The sequence below is a fragment of the Phaenicophaeus curvirostris genome, chromosome 1 (genome assembly GCF_032191515.1).
Source record: "Phaenicophaeus curvirostris isolate KB17595 chromosome 1, BPBGC_Pcur_1.0, whole genome shotgun sequence".
NCBI lineage: Eukaryota > Metazoa > Chordata > Aves > Cuculiformes > Cuculidae > Phaenicophaeus > Phaenicophaeus curvirostris.
The window spans coordinates 136,651,621-136,672,337 of record NC_091392.1 but is presented as its reverse complement, the minus strand read 5'-3'; the positions used below and the strand labels follow the sequence as shown (position 1 = coordinate 136,672,337).

Genomic DNA, 20,717 nt, shown 5'->3' with positions numbered 1-20,717 from the left:
CCTAAAAAAATGTCCAGTCCAATTTTGAGGGAATTTTGCAAGCGTGCAAGTCTTGACTTGAACTAATAAAAGATCTTAAGCCAAATCTTTCATTTATTGTTCTTCCAAAACTTCCACTGGCAGCAGTGGAAATAGTGGATTGATAAATAAAACATTATCAAAGGCTTTGTTTGATCCCAACAGATCAAACATTTGATTCTGGAATCTATTTTCTTCCCTTAACATTAAAAAAAATCTGCTTAGTGGAAATATATAGAAGTCATTCAGCATCCAAGAATATCTATAAATTCACATAAGTGTTAACTGAAGACTGGACAGATGAATAAAAGAGCTTGACTCCTATTCCAATGCTAAAATGCTGACTTCAGACACTTTTAAAAAATGTATTATTATTAAAATCTGTACTACCATTTCCCAATAACTACTATAGTATAACTGCTAAAATTAAGTAAAGAAACTACAGACATATTCAGTCTGTGACTTGCTTAAGGAAAATAGCCAGATTAGAAAAATACACACAAACAATCTAGTTTAAAATCTTGAATACTTGTCCGTTTCTTCATTAACTGCTCTCACAAGGAGCTACATCCCTGCCAGATATTAAGGCACATGTTTCACCTTGAGCATTGATTTGATGATTTAGGGCCCAAGGGTTTAAACCGTGACAGAGAAACTAAGACGTAATTAAGTGCTATTTAATAACGCTAGAAACATAACTGTACCATAACTTTAATAAATGCTGGTGTACAAACCACAACATTTTTGTCTGCACTGACTTTTTAAAAAATAATTTTTATGAAATCACATAGATTATGCCTCTTGTATCTTCAGCAATGTCCTTGTACTTGTCATTTAATTAAAAATCCTTGTTCTAATCAAATACTTTCAATGAGATGATTATAAATACATATATTGCAACAGCTTACAATTTTCCTAAACTGGATAAATAGACGAAGGAAATATTTATTTACAGTTTTTACAACATGTAAATATTAGAACTGTACTTTACATTACTTTCTGCCATGTTCTACTCAATAGAGAAAATGAAAATAAAGATTTTATTTCCATCTTATTCTAAAACATAAGCATAAGCTTTATGAATAATCAGAACTTTGAGAATTCAGGAATATCTCAGAGTATCCATATGACCTAAAGGTGAGTTAAAATCTTCAAAATTATGACTGAAGTCCCTTGATGAAACATGGGCATAATTCAGCATTTTGTAGCAATTCAATTGCGTAATTGATAAATCTTATTACAATTATGTACATTATTCAATAAAACATCCTTGATTGCAGGAAAAATATTGAACTTGTAAATGTATGCTGAAATATACATAAGAGAAGTGTTAAGTTTTTATTAGGAAATCATGTTAGAAACATAAAAGTATGTATAGCACTACATGACTCCTGGGTTTTGACTTAACTTTATGCTCTCAGTGTTCGGAGTGTTTTTATTTCTCAAAATAAAATGAAATCCACAGTGAAAACATTTTTTGAAAATATTTTTTATTATAAAATGTACATTATATTGAACTTAATATTATAAAACACTGTAATGTATCAGAGTCTTGTGAAGACCAATAATTTATAAAATGAGACCAAGTTCATTGTTACTCTTTCCAGTCTCATAGTCTGATTTAAAAATATATATAAAATATATAATGAATGATTTGACTGTAGAATCCTTAGTAGCTGAAAAAGGTTTGTTCATATGTTAAAATAACTAACGACTTTTTAATGTATTTTTATTAAAACAGATCACTCTTATTTGCTAAGTTAGTCTTTGATTTTGAAGAGCTGACAGAAGAATGAACAGAAAGGTTAGTAATAATATTCTATAAGGCTAGATTACGCAAAAGTGCTGCAGGGTATTAAGAAAATTATGTTTTACTAAAGCACTTCTATCACTGCAGCTCATTTATTAACAGTTAATACTTCCTTGGTACTTTTAAGGTGCTTGTTAAAATAGGGAATAGCTTTGGACTACTGACAACAATAGAGTACTTAAGGTCTCAGATGCATGAAAAACCACACTATACTGTCCTAACAATTTAAAGACCTTTTCCAATATGTTAGTCTCCTTAATTTTGGTATGTCTACTGCCTCCTTTTATTGCAGGGACACACTGAGTACAAAAGCAACACACACTGCATGAAAATAGGCGTTTCTTTCTGCCCTCAACCTTCCTGACCTCATTGCAAGCAATACTTTCCCTGTTGAGCTCGTTTGGCAGTGACTGGAACACTAGTATCAAGCCAAAGGAATTTGTTTTAGCGCTAGAATATGTGTATGTAGGTTGTTTTCGAATCACTGCCTAGTATATTTTTAGCAGTGCATTTATAGAAGCCCGCATCCCTTTGAGTAGACGGCTGGATGACTAATGACCCCTGAGGGTGGAGGAATTTGTTTCCATACAGACGAGATTGAGCTCCTGTTGTCAGATGTGATTTGTCTGGAAGCTCCCATGTTATTTCTGCTTTAGGAATCCCAATGGCCATGCAGTTCAGTTTTACTGAATTTCCAGGCCTAGCATAGATGACAGGTGCTGGCTCACTGGTGATCCGGGGAGGATAGGCTATCACGATGACGGGCACATTCATAACAGAAGTTCCATACTCTGTGGACACCTTGCACAGGTAAGTGCCCCTGTCAAATACAGAAGCCTCGCGCACTGTCAGCGAGCCATTCTCCAGCAAAGAGAAGCGACCCACAGCCTGGGGTGCATCCAGGACCATCCCATTGGGCAGCGTCCAGGAGATCTGTGTCCGTTGGTTTGCCTGTGTGATGCAATGGAGCTGCAGAGTTTCTCCATTGATGATGCTTACCAGGTTGTTGTAGTGGCTGCTGATTTCCGGCCTTAGTCCCACCTTCAGGAAGACCACCCGTTCCACATAACCCCCCGGGTTTCTGGCTGTACAGCGGTAAGTCCCAGCATCCCCAGCGGAGAGGCTGCTGATGTGTAAGATCCCATCCCTCTTATGGTAAAATCTGTGCAGACGACTGCCACTCAGCACTTCAGTGCCATTAGGAAGGATCCAGCTTGTGCTGGGCTTGGGGTTCCCCTGGACTGAGCAGTTGAGATTGATGCTGTGCCCAGCAATGGCAGTGATCCTTTCACTGACAGGGTCTCTGAAGGAGGGTTTCTCCAAATGGTCTGTGATGAGGAGCTGCACTATCAGTCTTGCTTCCCCTCCTTCATTCCGTCCAATGCATATGAGCTGCACTGCATCTGTCTGTCTCACCTCTTTGATGTCCAAAGTACCATTGCGATGTACAGTGATCCTGTTGCCATAGTAGGGAGCTGGCAGGATTACTCCTTCCGGAAACGCCCATAGGACCCGTGGAGTAGGGATGCCTTCCGCTTTGCAGTCTATAAGTTTACGGCTATCCCTGATCGCTGTCTCCCTCACAGATGTAATTGCATTAAGGTGACCATTGATTCTGGGAGGCTGAACATTAACGTGGATCCAGACAATTTTCCGATCTTCTCCAGCGCTGTTCCGCACTACACAAGTATAGTTACCACTGTCAGACCTTTGGGCCTTTTGGATGAGAAGCGTGCCATCTCTATATACCTGGTATTTGTCAGATAGGGCAGGAATTGGCCTGTTGGTTGGGGAGAGCCAGGTCACTTTGGGAGTGGGTTCTCCTTTGGCTTCACATGCTACTGTCACAACATCACCATAGGGTACATTAATGATAGCATATGTTTTGTTCTTGATAGTTGCAGGCTCAGCCACCACTTTGACTCGCACTTTCATCTCATCCTTCCCAATCTGGTTCTCAGCATAGCAAGTGTAGTCCCCTTCCTCTCTCAGCCCAACATCATTGAAATACAAGGTTCCATTATTGAAGACCACATATCGCTTTGTCCGGCTGCCACTGTCATCTGACTGCATGAAGGTATTGATCATGCTGCCATCTGGGAGACCCCAGGAAATCTCAGGATTTGGCAGACCTGTGGCTACACAGTCAACTTTCAGGTCCCCTCCGTACTTGACCTTGTGGTTATTCTCATTCTTATGTTCTATTTTTGCTGGTTTCATCATCACATTCACTTTGAGGACCACGTAGTCATCTCCAATCTTATTGCGGGCCACACACAGATAGTCTCCTGCATCTTTATCTGTAACTGAATAGACAACCAAGGTCCCATTGCTGAATACTTTGATTCTCTTCTCCAAGCTACTGTAATGAAAGAAAAAAGAACACAATATGAGCTGCAAAATCACATTTTAGGTATTAATTATCAAGTGGAATTTGAGGAAACAAACTAAATGCATCAACAATACTGAAAAAAAAGTATTGCTATTGCTAGATAATTAGATGGTCTGAAATGTCCAAGGTGCTCTCCCCCAAGTAGGAAATTGAATAAAATAATTCTACTCATTTATAAACAAACAAGTCTATATTGTTACATTCAATGACTTTAATAGTGGGTTTGACCACTAAACAAACATTAAATAACAAATGGTGGTATTTTGTAATCTTCTGACTGCCATGTACAGTATTTTGTAACATTCAAATACAGGTTCTTTGAATGATACATGTCACATGAACCTATATGGACCATAACTATGGAGTCTGGCGCTTGGGTCTGGAGATAAAAACAAATCAAGATAAGCAACTTCCTCTGGCAATCTTTAAAGCAATTAAAAAAAAAAAAGAAACAAAATATTGCTAAGCTTTTAAATATGGAAAAATACTTTCAGTTTCCTAAAAAGCTATTATTCCTTTCCACTTCACTATGGAATTGGTGCATTGTGGTCAAAACTAATTACTTCAGTAGCCTCAAGTTTTTCCCCAAAGAAGATCTGCTGTACTTGAAAAACAGCCCACATCATGAGGGAAAACTAAAAATGCCAGTATTTTTTTGCCATCATTATGAAGCATAAAATGAATTCTGGATTTTGTACTATGCACAGGCTACTTAAATATATTTTTTAATGAAAAAAAAATTGACTACATTCAGCTATCAAGAAAGTTGTTGATAAGTGCGCATTTTCAGTACATTTCTCATCTGTCTGTAGTGCTCGAAGACCGAGTAATGAATAATTTATAGAGCATAAATTATATTTTCAGTAAAGTCAGATCTGTTATTGTAGTTTTCAAGAACTGGTATTTTACTTGATATGGTAAACATTGGAGAAGGTATTATTTTAAGCATTTATATGCAATAGGATTTGCAGAGTTTATTACATGGTGATATTTACACAACGATGTTAAATTTATCGAGTTTACTTAAGTCAATATAAGATGGTGTCTTTGCCCCGTATTTACACTGTATAATGATTTGCACAACAGATAAACAAAATGCAGGCATTCCATTTCTCCTGGTGGAAAGCAGGCACCTGTGCAACTCTATGGAAATGAGGCACGTTGGAAAAGAAGAACACCAATTATGTATTGTAACTTTTGCCATTGGACTTTCTACCACATTTACATGTGGCTGTAAAAGTCAAATAGTGCCAGCTTAACCTAAACACCCAAAGCTGACTTTTCTATAGTACTATTGTTTTCAAGAAAATTACACTAAGTTATAACTTGGCTACCTTTTGACATGATTTCAAATTTGTCCTTAAGTATTGGGGTCCTCATTCAAAACTCACAGAAGACAAGAATGAAACTGGTATAGATATGAATAGTCTTTTCTCTAAGGGCATCTAAACTGTAATTAGCTGTGACACCTCAAATAGTAACTTACCTGTGTAGGGAATCAATCATCCTTTTAGAAGGCAACCTCCATAATATCCGAGGCCAGGGGTCACCAGAAGCACTACAGTCCAAATGCAAGATGCTGCCATATGTTACATCTGTCCTCTGAGGAGAGCTCCCAGTGATCTTAGCGTTAGATGCATGCTTCTTCACATGGAGATGTACTGTTCTCCTTGCAGCTCCCACCATGTTAGCAGCAATGCACTCATAGGTCCCACTGTCCTTGGGGGAGACATTGCGAATATAAAGAGTTCCATTGGGAAAAACAAATAAATTCCCATTGATAAACTGAGAAGGTCGAATTTGTGTGCCATCAAACACCACCCAGCGGACGGTGGGAGAAGGTGCTGCTTTGGCAGTACAGTGGATGTTAATACTGCTACCAAGGGGCAAGGAAATGTTCTCTTGCTTATCCTGTTGGATGATGGGGGGTAAGGCTGCAATGTGCAACCTTACTGCAATGCTGTCAGCACCTGCAGCATTGCTTGCTACGCATTTGTAAACTCCTCGGTCTGAAAAAGTTGCCTGCTTGATAGACAAGGTTCGATTTTCATGAAGCATTATCCTGCTTTCTGTGGTGGTAACTGTCTGCAAAATCTTCCTGTCTGGGAAAATCCACGAAATATGTGGGCTTGGAGTCCCACTAGCTTGACATTCCATTGCTATGGTATCTCCAAAATAAACCGTGACATCTCGATAGTGGGAAAGTAAAATTTTGGGTTGGTGGGCTATAACTGTAAGCACAACTATCATTTTATCTATGCCATGCAGGTTCTGAGCTGTGCACAAATACTGTCCACGATCTTGAAGTTGAACATTTCGGATAAGAAGGGTACCGTTTTTCCAGACTTCGAACCTTTGTAATCTGGTGTTGGCAGTCATTAGAGTTCCTGAGAAGATGAGATCAAGGAAGAAACAGAAAATCAACATATTTAAGACAAACACTGAAAACATCTTATGGAAGATTTCAGATTTACTTAACACCAATTACATCTTCAGATGGATCACGTGACACCTTCTGACACTCTCCGTAGCTCACATTCGCCTTTGTTTCTATTGCAGAACGAACCATACAAGCTTGCACGCCTGTACAGTGTAGGGACTTTTAAGGGCTTTATGCCCTAGGATTCCTCTTACATCTTTACACAATATCTCTTTTCCTTCTGCTTATGGAGATGACACATATCAATATTTAAGGCAGCAATGTGAACAACATGCTCACAAGTGTTGTCACCATAAATTCTAAATGCTATGAATAATCAGAATCATAGAATCATAGAATCATAGAATAACCAGGTTGGAACAGACCCACTGGATCATCAAGTCCAACCATTCCTATCACACACTAAACCATGAGAGTTGGTAGCTATCCCCCCTTCAAAAAATAAACTCATTAAATAGCAAAGGTTTTATTTTACTACAATAAATACTGCAGAGTTATTTTTATCTATAATTATTAGTTGCTGTTTGTCAAATATTATCTATAATGATTAAAAGAAACAGAAATTGTTCTTCAGCGTTTTGGACTATTCCTGCAATCATGTTCCATTTCTGTGCAACAACCCAAGTATTTGTACCTTAAAAAAATAAACAGAACACACTTTTCTCTGTCTTACCTGTAGAGACTTTTGTCCAAGTAATAAAAGGCTTGGGTTCACCAATAGCATCACAAGGGATGAAAGCGTCTGTTTCAGCAAGAACAGATATGGTCTGAGATCCTTTTGTGATAATTTTAGGTATTTCTCCATGTATCCTGAAGTTAGTGGAAGACTGAATTACAGTCAAATTACGTGGCATAATGCCTCCCACATAAGGTACAGATGGAACTTTTTGATGATGATGATGAAAATTTTTAAAAGAGTGAACTGTGGTGGATATCCCTGGTTTTGTGTGTTGAGAGATAAAGGCTGGAGGTGTTATCTTCAAAATCGCTGGTGGTGGTGATGTGGTGGTTGTGGTGTGTGGCATTGGAAGCACTGGAATAGCTGCAGATTTCTGCACTGTAATCCTAGTAGGGGAGACCTGGGCAACCTTCTTCTCATTTGTGTCTTTTGGGACTAGTTGACTAGGGACCACTGGTTTAGGATGCATACCTAAGTGAGGGAATATTCTTGTTCTGTTGAAAAGGAATGGCATTCTGGAACTGGGATAATAAGGGATCCCTTGATTTGGTAGTCTCCCTGCTGTTCCTCTGTTATCTGGAACATAGTTATTTCCAAAAAGTCTTGAATTAATATTGTATCTGTTCTGACTCTGATTACCAAACTTGCTTGCAGTAAAAGGATTTGTTTTGTGAAATGGAGAAGCTTGTGTTGGGGCAGTTGTTTCTCTCTGAGAGACAAAGGATTTTTTGTCCTGGATAGTATGTGCTGCATATGCTGTTATCCCTGGTTTGTTTGTGTTGTGAAGAGGCTGATGTGTTATAAGATAGTGAAATGAACCTTGAGTTACAATATATGGAGGCTTTACTGTGCCTCTTACTGGAACATGCTTTGGAGGCACAACAGGCAGTCTTTGGTTTAGACTTGGTATCATTCCAGCAGGTGGATCAGGAAGGTTTGGATTTAGCAGTAAACTATTGTTTGACTTGCTACTATATACTTCTTTGAATTGCTCCTCTTTCAGCTGTATGCTAATCCTGTTTCGGCTAGAGGAAGGAGTAGGGTGCACATTCTGTCTTGAGGTCCCCATTTTGTCACCATCTTCTTCAACTTGTTTTGCTTCTGCAAAGCCTTCCTGACTGGACGCATTACTTTCCTCAGTTGTATAATGAAGGGAAGGATGCAAAGTACTTGAAGTGGAAGCGGGAAGAGTGGCAAGTTTTATAAATGGAATAAAGGTGCTGGATGTAGTTGGAGGCTTTTCAGTTGTCTGCAAAGTGGGATCATGATGAAATACATGTGAGATAGCTTCCTTTTTGTCCAAGTAAGATGGCTTTGTCTCAGACTGAGAAGCAGCAGATTTCTTTGTTTCTCTAAGTGGAAAAGTCTGAGCTTTTGTCATGCTGAAGGAGGGGGACAAAGTAATCATCTCATATTTCTGAGGTGGCTCAGTTATTGCTGGTGTTTCTAAAGATACTGTGGACTTCCATGGCTCCTTTGAAACTGAGAGATCCTTAAAAACTTCCACTGTGCCAAAAGGAATATTTAAGTCAGTCATAGTGGGATCTATCAGCTGGAATGGTCCAATGGTTGTTTCATTAACCACAACTTCTGAGTCAAACAGGATAGGCTCTTCTTGAAATTCTGGTTCTGTAGACAGTATCAAGCTGTTCATAGGCTCAGGAGAAGCTGTTTTGCTTGACTGTTCTGCCTTACTATCCATAGTTTTAGAATCTGCTTTACTGCCCTCTTCCTCAGATATGTTGTCTAATGAACTGTATGTTGGCACTTTGCTTTGCTTTGGCTCCAGAGACACACTTGACTCTGTGGTGGGAACTGCATTATGTACAACGTAGGATGATAAAATAGTGATAGGTGCAGTTACAGGTTGTACCAAGGTTTCAGGAGCAGTAGAGACTGTCACATGTTTTGCTTCAGATGGAGAAGCAGTAGGCCTAAAGAAGGAAGCTGTGACAACCTCTCTGATTTTGGTAACTTTCTCTGAGGTAACTGGATCAGTAATTAGTGGAGTGTATTCCATATGCTTCTCTTCCTTAGCTTGTATTTTGAAATTCTTTTTTAAATCGGGACTTTCAAGAGTTGCAGAAGGAGTGTTGGCCACAGCTTCAAGTGTCCTTGGAAGAACAGGCATTGCTTCTGTGGTTAAACTAACACGGGGGAAAGGCTTTGGTCTTTGTCGCATTCTGTTTGGCCTCAATCTCCTTCTCCCATAAGGCCTTTTTCTAACACGCTGAGTAACAAGTGAAGGCACAGTCTTTGTATAGGGAGTTGTTGTGGCCACAGTGGTCATTCTGCTGATGGAAGAAGCCGGTTTTATCCCCCCTGCTGTTTTATGAAGAGCATTCCTACTTGGCAAAGTGAATCTAAGACTTGTTTTTTGAGTAGCCAGGTTTCTATGTTCTCCACCCTCAAAACTTTCTGCATAACTGCTGGATGTGCCTTGTTGAGCCACAGTATTCCTGTGGGTCTCAGGTTCTTCCTTGCTCTGAACACTAACGGATGTGACAGCTGGAAAACTTGTACTTAAGTCTGCCATTTTCGTCTGGCCAGTGGATAATTCGTTGTGCTGATGTATCAAGTCATTGCTCTTTTCGGCAACAAATGGAGAAACAGATGAAGAAATGGTAGCAGTGCCTACAGAATCTGTTGGGATGATCTCATCCAGTTGAGGAGGTGTTAAAACTATGGTGTCAACATTCATCAGGTACACTTCATTTAACTTCATGCTCGTCTCCAAGATGCTATGAGGATCCACAGTCTGAGATTCAGCTAGGACAGTAGCATCAAGTGGTAGCTCAGCAAAAGCAGAAGTTTCCTCTGAAGTAGGAGCTTTAGTTCTATCTGCATTTTCCATTGTAAATGAACTGCTCTGAGCATTAGGAAAGTTTGTTACAATTTGTCTGGTTAGAGGTTCTTCCGTGAGAGCATGGATGTTTTCTTTGACTACAGTTGAATCACCAATCCTGACATCAAGAGGTTGCTGGTCTTGTGGTTGCATAGCTGCAGAGACAAGAGTCAAATATGGACCTGATACAGGGATTTCTGTGGGGTATGCATTTGTGAGTGTTTCTAAAGCCCTGTGGTCAGTGAAAGGTTCAGTTTCTGTCCTTGTTAACATGGTCTGGACTGAAAATGCTTCAGTGTTGTGGAAAACAGTGACTGAGAATGGCTCCTCTTCACCCACAGGTGAAGCATCAGTGGAGGAATCGAACCCATCAGCTGCTGCCTCTGAAGGCAGAGGACTGGGTACTGGATGAGGGATTGGAGTAGTTCTCTGCATGGCTGATGGCAGTGCAGTTGTTAAAGAAATGGCTGTAGCTGTTGTTCTGGGAATATTCCTCCCACGGACCTTTGCCAAAATGTCAGCCCAATGCTGTGGATTAATCTGCTTGCTTGCCATATTAATTCTCCTTCGAGATTCAAATACTCTCCGTCCTTCCGCAACATTGCTGTCCTGGGTTCTATCAGTACTTTTCCAGATTTTCATTTTCCTTCTGCCTTTCTTCCCCTTTTTAATTTGAGCCTCTGGCACCTGGTCACTTTTTTGTTTAAAGGATATTTCCCGGTCTTTCAGGTGGTTCTTTCTTCGTGGGAGCTCATCTACCCCTTCTGCCCCTGATCCTTCTCCATCATCTATGACCCGCCCTCTTGTTTTTGATGAACTTTTTGACCTTGGGTGCTTTTTTAGTTTTATCCTTTTAAATGACCTGTCAGAAACCATTTTATTTACTGTGACCCTTACTACAAATTGATCTGATCCCTGCTGATTGACAGCCACACATCTGTAATGGCCACTATCACTGACGTGGCTTTTGGGAATAAACAAAGTACCGTTGTTCAACATATAACCTTTTGAAGAGTTTAATAAATCATTAAGGACCTGGCTGTTTGGAAGAATCCAGCTCAACTGTGGCTCTGGGATGGCAACTGCATTGCATGGCAAAACTATTGGTTCTCCAACATTTTTTTCAACTCTCACTACATTTGAATCAGATACCTGGATAGCTGGAGGCTGGACTAGAAGTCTGTAAGTCATTATGTCCACATCATCCCTCACTCGGGCAATGCAGTGGTACAAACCACCATCAGTGTAACTCACTGCTTTTATCATCAGCTGGCCACTGCTGAGAATGGAAAACCTGCTGTCTTTCTGATTAAATGGTGCCTGCAGTTTAGTCCCATCTGGGAAGTGCCACTGAACAGAGGGGCTCTCAGAGGCTTTCACATTACACCTCAGCTGACAGTCTGACCCTTCCAGCACACTCTGTGCTGTTCTTGTGCTCTGGTTTTGCTCTATCATTACCCAGTTTCTCTGCTGCCTGGTGTCTTTGGTACTAATTGTCTGAGAAAACACAGTAAAAAAAGATAGCACCACTTTCTTCCCTGTACTCTGGTGTCTGTTTAATTGGATATTAATAAGAGGTTGCATCACCCAGGAAGGCTCAGCCATTATTTGAGCTTTTACACCAGTATAGTAAAGAGCATCATAATCTGATCCTTGCCTGTACTGATAGCTTATTTTAGGCTCTTTGCCGAGCATAAGTTCCCTCTCTAATTTGACAGGCACTTCACTGTAATAGGCTATAAGCTTCCATAACTTTTCATAGTTTTCTCGATTCATTGGACATTCAAAATCCAGTGAAATTGTAGCATTTATATCTATCTCCTGAGTCTGGATTTGATTCCACTGAATTTTGGAAGAGCCAGATGGTTTTTTGATTTCACAGTTAAGGTGGACTACATTGCCATGTTCATCAGTCATATTTAGAGTAATATTCCATGGAGAGGACTGAAGGTCTTCCAGAGGAATTTCATAACTGTCATCATCATCTTCATCTTGAGTGCTGCTATTCTGCCTCAGTGAGGACCGAATGACAGGTTTCCTACAGGAAATATCTTTCAAGTTCTGAATATCTTCTTTCTGCAGTTGTTTTGGGCTCTTGCACTTAGGACAGAGCTGTCCCCCTTCATAGGCTTTGTCCTTCTTGCATTTTAAAACACCTGCAAGGTAAAAAAAAAAACAAACAAAAAGAGGGGAAAACAGAAGATAAGTAAGGTGAGGAACTCTGTTCAAAAGATCTCTCAAAAGTGTGAAATGGACCTCATGAGGAACACATTCTGGCATGACACATAAGGAGAGACTTTTAAAATGACATCTCTTTGTTTTCACAGTTGGATGAGCACACAGTTTTCAAACTGACCACAATTTCTCCTGACTTGAATGATGGGACTGAATACTCCATCCTTTTGAAAAATACATTCACTACCTCTGAGTAAAACGCTTAGAAACTGATGTGTTCAGAGCAATATCTTATAATTGGGTAAAAAGTTGCACTGTATCAAAAAGTCTGCAACTGTACAGTGACAGCCTACCCACCTAACTTGTGGATCTAATGTGAAGAGGGCTAGGTCCTCTCAGCTTTCAAAAATGCAGCCTTTACCTGAGAAATGCTGGACTTCCTCATTAAATAATCCAGGAAGGTTTTATCTTTCTTTATTCATTAAGAATAGTACTAGCAATACATAAAATATTCTACTGTAGCTATCAAAATCCACTGACTACTTCCTGCACTTAAAAACTATTTGTCAAAAGCAAAAAATAAAAAGAAGAACCAAGTGCCACTTCTACCCTTACCTCTCGAAAAACTGTAAACTCTGTAATGCTAGAATAAAAACTAAAACTGGAATACTAAAACGGGAAATTATAGCTTTGACTCCTCTCTTCTACCCATGCCAGAAAGACTCTTGTCTGAAAAATAACAGCCATATTTATCCCATTGTTCTGCTCACTATAATGTCAAGAGTCACCTTACACTTTTAATTTGGAAACATGTTGTACATAAAATTTATTCCAGTTATTCTAGGAATGTGTCATGCTGAACACTCCTGAGGAACGAGTGATCTTTGAATGAAGAAACAATACGCAGGTGGATTAAAAGGAAAATGCTAGGAGAAGGGGAAAAGGGGCCAAATTTCATACCATTTTTTAACTGAAAAATACATGCTCTGCCAGTGTGACAAATCAATTTTCTTGAGAAGTTCTTACTAATGGAATATTTAACTGATCAAGTCTATTACTTGCAGATTCAAATATGATGTTTCAAAGATAAGGAAAGCATTGTTCATGATAGAACTGGCCCACAATCACCTGACAGTGTCCACACTGGTGATCTGTGAAACAGCACTTTTATAACTCTATCTGGACAGAACTCCCAAAAGTTAATATTATAGTTATATAAAGATACAAAAGCTGTCATGCACAAAAAATGACATGGATAAACTCTTTTCTCTTTCCAAAAATCACTTCTGTTCTAGTGTAAAAAGGGGAATCTAATTGAATAAAAATGGTAACAAGCCAACGCTGCACAAGAAAGTTCACCTAAATTTCATTGTTATAACTTGCAGTTCATCTTAAGTGCACTTAACAGACATACTCATTTGGATCAAGAAGAGTATATAAAAATATTAAGGTTTAAGTTAGTTGAAATAAGATAGAATAGAAATCTCAGGTACCAGTTCAGTCAAGAACATTTACATTAGACACTGAAGTAAAATATACTCTTGAAAGCATTGTCCTGTAGCTAAGTGCATAAACTGCAGTGAATTACATATTCTAAGATGATGAGATCCACTATCAATGACCACACGTGTTCCAAATCATTATATAACCAAGGCCAGGTTGGACGGGACTTTGAGCAGCCTTGTCTAGTGGAAGATGTTCCTATGGCAGGGGGTTGAATTGAATCATCTTTAAGGTCCCTTCAAACCCTAACCAGTCTATGATTCCGTAACCTCGTTATGCCTAACTCATCTCAGCATCTTCAGTGCAATTAAATGACAACTCTCTCTTACTACCTTAGCAGCATATCTTGGGTAACACCAGTTTTTCTAGCCTACTATAGTAAGCACTTAGCTACCTGATATGGAGCATTAATGACCTGAGATACCCAAATCAAAAACTGACATTCATCAACACCTTCATTTAGTATATTCCTGATATAGAGGCATTATAAAACTGTGTTTGGTTGTTGTTTTTTCCTTGCATTTTGCATCTGATGTGACCAGTTTTCCAGACTAAACAGTATGATTCTTATCTCATACTTAAGCCTGAATGAAAATAGACCATTTATTCTAGGAAAAAAACCAAAAACCTGCAGGATTGTAGATGGTCTCTGAGAATACTTAAAATAGATTTGCTCCATCATAAAAGGAAGTTGTGGTCAATGAAGAAACATAGCTAAACATGAAACATGCACAAATATTATGTAACAGCCTTAAAGTTAATAGCACCAAAGTTAAAGGACTCAGCCAGGAATTTTGAAACCTGATTTCCACTCCTTCTTTAGCCAAACAAATTCAAATCCAATGTCTCCACCTTCCATGACAGCACAGGTGACAGTCCTTAGTCAAAGCTGTACCGCTGTGCAAAACAACACACTGATAGGTGAAACATGAAGTTACCTCCAGAAACTTCATTCCATTCAAGAAGCCACTTTAAGCTGCAGTCACAGGCCCATGGATTCCCATGAAGGTAAAGATTCTCCAGTAGTGGCATGCCTTGAAACATCCCCACAGGCAAGGTCCTAAGAGAATTTTCAGATAGGTACAGATGTCTTACTGTTGACAGTTTGAAATAATCGAGGACCGTAAATGTTGAAAAGGTGTTGGGGTGAAGCTGTTGGAGCAAATTTCCTTCTAAATGGACCAGTCTCAGGGAAGTTAATCCATTAAAAGCATTTGGATGAATAAACTCAATTCTGTTGTGGTCCATGTGCAACCTCATTAAGCTTGAAAGTCCTTGGAGAGTTTGGCCAGTTATAACTTTCAATTTATTGTAACTGATTTTGAAAACCTAAAAAAAAGAAAAAGAGAATAAAAGAGATTAATTTTGGGGTTTGATCTAAATCCAAACGGAATAGCAAGCATGCAGAAGTTTTCCTCCAACATGCAAATATCCTTTGCACCACTGAAAAAACTACATGCTGGTCAAACACAGAGAATACAGCTGAATATTAGTTGGCACTATCAAGTATGACATAGCTATAGTTAACATATCTCCAATGTATTTGGGGGGTGGGGGGGCGGGTAAATGATACCTTAGTCCTAAGAAAGACACTACAAAATCCACTTGTTTTTGTCTTCTGTTATTCACCAGTTAGAATTTATGAATTTTAGGAAGACTCGAGTATTACCTGTAGAGACACAAGATCTTTCAAAGCACCATTAGGTATATTCTGTATGTCATTTCCATGTATCATGAGCAATTCCAGTTTTGTAAGCCCCGCAAAGGAGTTTCCATATATAGACTGTATACTGTTGAACCTGGAAAAAAAATCACACGTGAAGTTACATTCTATGCATTGACTGTCAGGGACTGCAAATGTACAATTAGCATAACCTAACTTTCAGGAAAAATTGGAAGGATCTTAATGCATTGTCAAAGGGCCAGAAGTTACTGAAACATTTTTACAAGGCCAAATATACTTAGTCCATGTTTACATTAACGTTTCTTTTAACTCCATTTGCAGCACTACAGCTGTAATTTTGGAGTAAGAGTAATAGGCATTTAAGTTCTAATAGTTGTCAGTATGTCTTTCCATGCAGCTCAGTTTATGATGGTAATAAATTAAGGGACTGTAGCCAACCAATGATGCTATGGAGCCTGGCAAACTAGATGGCCTGCAGTGTTGCCAAAATAACATCTAACAATGAATAAAGGTTTGGACAGAGAACATTAAAAATGGATATCTCCCAAACAGCATGAGAAGCAGGAAGTCACATCCTGTTTCACTTACTGTTACAAGATGTAATCAGCTATATCAACTAATTACATAAGATCTAGGTACTGAACTTCCAATTATGTAATTTGAATTTAGAAATTCCTTTTAGAGAAGGAATACAGAAAAACTACTTTTTGACTACAATTCAGTTTTACTTTGGACAAATAAATCAGGTTTTATTTGCCAAAATGGAAGACTTCTTGATTTTGGAAGGCTAGGCCTACATTTCGTATGTAAACATAAAATTAAAAATATGAGCTAATCTGAGCATGAAGTCTCTAAATTAAGCATCAAATTTTAAAGATTTTTCTGATTTTTTAACACTTTCTAGAAAGGAAAGGAAGACAAAACAAGAAGTTAAAACTTGCTATCTAGCTGGAGATCCTGAAATTTTCTAAAAATTCAGACTACTCTTGATAATTTTAGCCCCACTGTAGATCTACTAGGCTTACAGCAGTCACCCTGTCAAAATTCCGTATTTTTACATCAGTCCTTCTACAAAATACGAACTTCTCTAAATAAGACAATTTCCTAAATTATTTTGAGTTAGGAAAACAATCTTTACCTCCTAAATATATAGCACCTTGAAACAGAAATATGTAAATACGTAATACGAAAAAAATGCAATTGCCAGAGTTAAGACTACTTTTTTCCTGGGAAAGGACACAAGTCAATGCCATTTGTAGTGATGAAATACAAAAACATGGGCTTCCATGCTAGCACTATCAAGTAATGTACTTTTATTAAAAAAGTCAAAACAGCTAAATAACTTAAAAGCCTACATCCCATTTTCCAAAGAAATTTAGGGATAGAATTTGCCATAGAATGCTGACATATGGGACAGAGGTGACTGTGAATATGTGTGGTTTTGAATGTGGGAGGAGAGAGAGGTATTTTTGACTCAAAAAAGACATGAATGTACAGATGGCTCTAATACAGATTCACTGTGTACAAGGGTGTTTTGAGACTAAACTTAGGCTTTAGGTAGATAAAGCACTGGTAGATAGTAATTTCAACTGCAGAGAAGAAAAAAAAAAAAAAGTCAATCAATCACAGCTTACTGGCCTTGGGCCAGTTTGGCTTAAGCTCATACCAGGTAGTGAGACAGCTCTGATAACAAGTAGAACAGGACAGCATCTCTTGCACCATGCCATGTCATCATGCCCTACACAGCAATGTTGTGATATGCAGTCTACCAACTGTCCCTGCTTTGTCATCTCACAACCAGAAAGCTAGATGTGACTTGGTTATACCCTGGCAGAGGAAAGTGAGTTGGAGCCTGAGCTATTTCTCCCCAAAACACTGATGTTTGTTGATATTGTGCTTAAGATCCTTGAAAAAAACAAAACTCCAAAGACAATGGAATAGCTTCGGTTTCAATGTATGTTATATTAAGACACACTATATCTCACTTTTCTCCAAAATGCTACCTGGCTACATTATAGAATTTTACTCCTGCTATAATTTTTCACATCAGGGATAAAACACAGCATTTAGCAGAAATCCCATAGTAGGTTTAATTCAATATAGCTTTTTATGTTACAAAAGACTACACGTACTATTTGCCAAGAAGAACCGTCACCATGATACAAATATTTGCTTAAAAATAATACTAACTTTTCTTTGGAGCATGAGGGCTACACTAAAGCTTTCTCCATGCCAGTGTTTGAAATACAGTCCCTTCAACTAAACACTCATCTTTGCAATGCCACTCGAAAAGCACACACAGATATCCCGGTACGCCGCACGCGTGTGAAGCATTCCAAGATTCCGCACCAAGCGCCCATAAAACTGCTTGCTAGAAACTGCCATACAAACCCAAAATTGATCCTTTCCACATGTTTCGGGATCCTCGCTGGCACGGCTGCCAGGGACCGAAAGGTGCAGTGGACTTCAGTGGGGAGGTAGCAGGCGCAGGGGTGGGGGCAGCCCAGGGCGCCCGGCGGCAGCCCCAGGCCCAGGATCAGCACCACGGAGAGTGCCCCCACCCGCCCACCCATCTCGGAGCCTTCGCTCGCCTGGCGCCTCCTGCGTCGTCCGGGGGGAGCATGGAGGGGGGAAAGAGAGAAGAAAGGATGATTTTGTAAATCCTTCTAAACAGCCTTACATACCTACGGATGCTCTGCAGCATCCCAAAAGCTCTGTAGGTAACCGAGGCATAGTTTGGTCGGAAAGAGGTTTTATTTCTTCTAACCCGTTTGCAACTTCAAAGTTAACTTTTCCCCCATAACTCGCATCTGCTATTCTACTAAACACCCACGTACAACATTACGCTGTCTCCCTGTGGTAATAAATTTTTAGGTTTGTTCTATATGCCAAGGGTAGTACTTGTCCCACCTAAAAATTAGAAAACTTCAAGGGAAGCATCTAGTTCAAGCAAATTGCCATGGCTCCCTCTACAGTCAATTAAAGAAAAAAAGCCTTTCCACATTCAGCTGAAGTTGAACAAAATCAGGTATCTACCTTATTTGATCCCCGGAAATAGTACAAATCAGTCTCATTAGATACCTAATTAGCTCACCTAGCCTAGCTGTATAAGTTTTAGGCAGGCTAACAAATTCCAGGAGGATAAAATCTGGCTGAACAAATACCATTCATAAAGTATACAGGAAATGGTATCATTGAGAGAGAAAGTCAGTGAAAGAAGGAATTGGTTGGCCATAGATCTGTCCTCTGTCATCCTTTGCCACGTGTTGCCCTGCAATGTCAGATGTGGTAGTAAATGGCAGTCTTAACCAAAAAGGAGCTATGAATGATCAGAATTTATTAAACTTGATAATTACTTTAGAAGCATAAGCACAGACCTCAGAGGAAACATCAGCAAGAAAGTTTATATTTATATTCTTGCCTTGTCTTTCAATACTCAGCTTCAATGTTCCACAACTGTGTGTCTAAATCTGTGTGGCTAGACCCGTGGAGAGTCACTTAAAGATGCACTCTGTGCTAGAACAGACAAGAAAACACAACTGTTATTGACCTTGAGCACTAAACATTTCTGAAAATAAAAGAATTTATGTAGATCTCTCATTACAGATTAAGTAGCCTAACTCTGCAGAAATGAATTTGAAATATCCCTATTCTTATCCCTACTATCAGAAGAATTTAAGCTCTTCGGACTAAAGCCATAAAGGCATGCAAGCTACTATTAGTACCAGAAATTTAGTATTCCTGTTCTTGTGTAACTGTGTGGCAACAATGGAATGACATTGAGTATTACTAGATATTATGAGTTCCACTAGTTCTTGCTTTTGGTATAAAAATCAGATTTTCTCAGATCTGCTAGCAGCAAGACACACATTTTTCTTTCTAAGCCCATCATATGCAAACCATTACAGTTCAAAGGAGAGGCTCATCGGGATGAAGAGATTTCTCAAATATCTGTGGTCAAGTTAATGAGATGTTTACCATTCTTTACAAGACAAATAGTTTTTAATTTACTTAAGAATATTCAGGTGCCGTTTTCCTTAAATTCTCTTTAAAAAAATCCCACTCGTTTGAACTCTTTCTGGAAGAGGGCACCAGGTTAAGAGGACATTGGCACCGCACTCCCTTACGGGAGGCGCTCCTTGAGGTTAAGCGGACATCACAGCGACTCGAGAGGGGCTGGGGAAGAAGCGGCCAGAAGGGTTTTCGACGTGCTTCACCCAGGTGAGGAACGACGCGGGCCGAGGGCATCGCCTTGTACGCCCGCCCCGCAGCCACCCTGCCAGCCCCTCGGCTGCAGCCCCCGCAGCCCGCGGCGCTCGGACCAGGCTGGACCAGCTCCGCTCGTCCCGCCCCGCCGCCCGGGGGCGCCCTAGAGCGCCCCCACCCCCCTCCGCTATTGGTGCCTCCGCGGGGCGGTGGGGGAGGAGAGTAGGGGGGTTCTGCCCGGGAGCTGGGGAGGGGGCGCGCTTGCCCCGCAGCCCCCGTTTCTTTATCCCGTAGCGGCGGGCAGATGCTTCCCATTAGGGAACGACGTCCCCGCCGGGATGAGCGGCCGCCACGGCCGGTCGCGCCGCTTCCCTCCTCCCCGCAAGCCCCGGGCGCCTCCTTACCTGCGGGCGGGCGCGGTGCGGGCGCTGCGCGGCGGGCGGGCGGCGGCTACCTGGCTCCAGACCGCGGCTCCGGCTCCCCGAGGCTCATCGCGGCCCCCGGCAGCGCGCCCCGACGCCGCCTTAGGGCTCCCCATCGCCCGTCATCCTGCGGGATCCGCCGCCCTGGATGCGTCCCCACGAATAAGCATAAGCGATGCGCGGCAGCCGGGCGGGACGCAGCCTGGGGTGCGGGTTGTTGTTTGGGATTTTTCTTTTTTTTGTTGTTTTCTTTTTGTTTTCTCTTTTTTTTTTTTTTTTTTTCTCTAATTACTGCTACTTCCCTGCGAACGCTCGCCTTCTCCGAGGCGCCGCGACCTCTCAGCCCCGGGCGCTGCGGGATCTCCGCGGGCGAGCGGGACGGAGAGAACCGCCGGCGGCGCGTCCCCGCCGCTCGCTGTCCCGGGCGGGCGCGCAGCTCGCCGCCCCCCGCCGCATGGGGACCGCGGCGCCGCCCGCCCCTCCGCCGGGCGCTGTGCGAGGGGAGGGCGCGGCCCGGCCGCTCCTCTAGCCGGGTGGGCGGGG

At 40.7% G+C, this 20,717-nt stretch overlaps 1 protein-coding gene across 2 annotated transcripts; it reads right to left on the bottom strand.

Moving 5' to 3' along the window:
- Positions 1 to 962: 962 nt before the first annotated feature.
- On the bottom strand, positions 963 to 20,166 carry MXRA5 (matrix remodeling associated 5). 2 transcript variants are annotated; one of them, XM_069875592.1, is made up of 7 exons: positions 20,157 to 20,166; positions 17,938 to 18,147; positions 15,532 to 15,661; positions 14,801 to 15,191; positions 7,334 to 12,340; positions 5,707 to 6,607; positions 963 to 4,190 (listed from the first exon to the last, which is right to left on the bottom strand). In XM_069875592.1, exons 2-7 carry the CDS (start codon positions 18,117 to 18,119, stop codon positions 2,279 to 2,281), a joined length of 8,523 nt encoding a protein of 2,840 aa, XP_069731693.1. In that variant the 5' UTR covers positions 18,120 to 18,147; positions 20,157 to 20,166; the 3' UTR covers positions 963 to 2,278. The 2 variants fall into 2 exon arrangements, with proteins under 2 accessions (XP_069731693.1, XP_069731695.1); XM_069875594.1 differs by having other exon boundaries at positions 963 to 4,187.
- Positions 20,167 to 20,717: the final 551 nt, after the last annotated feature.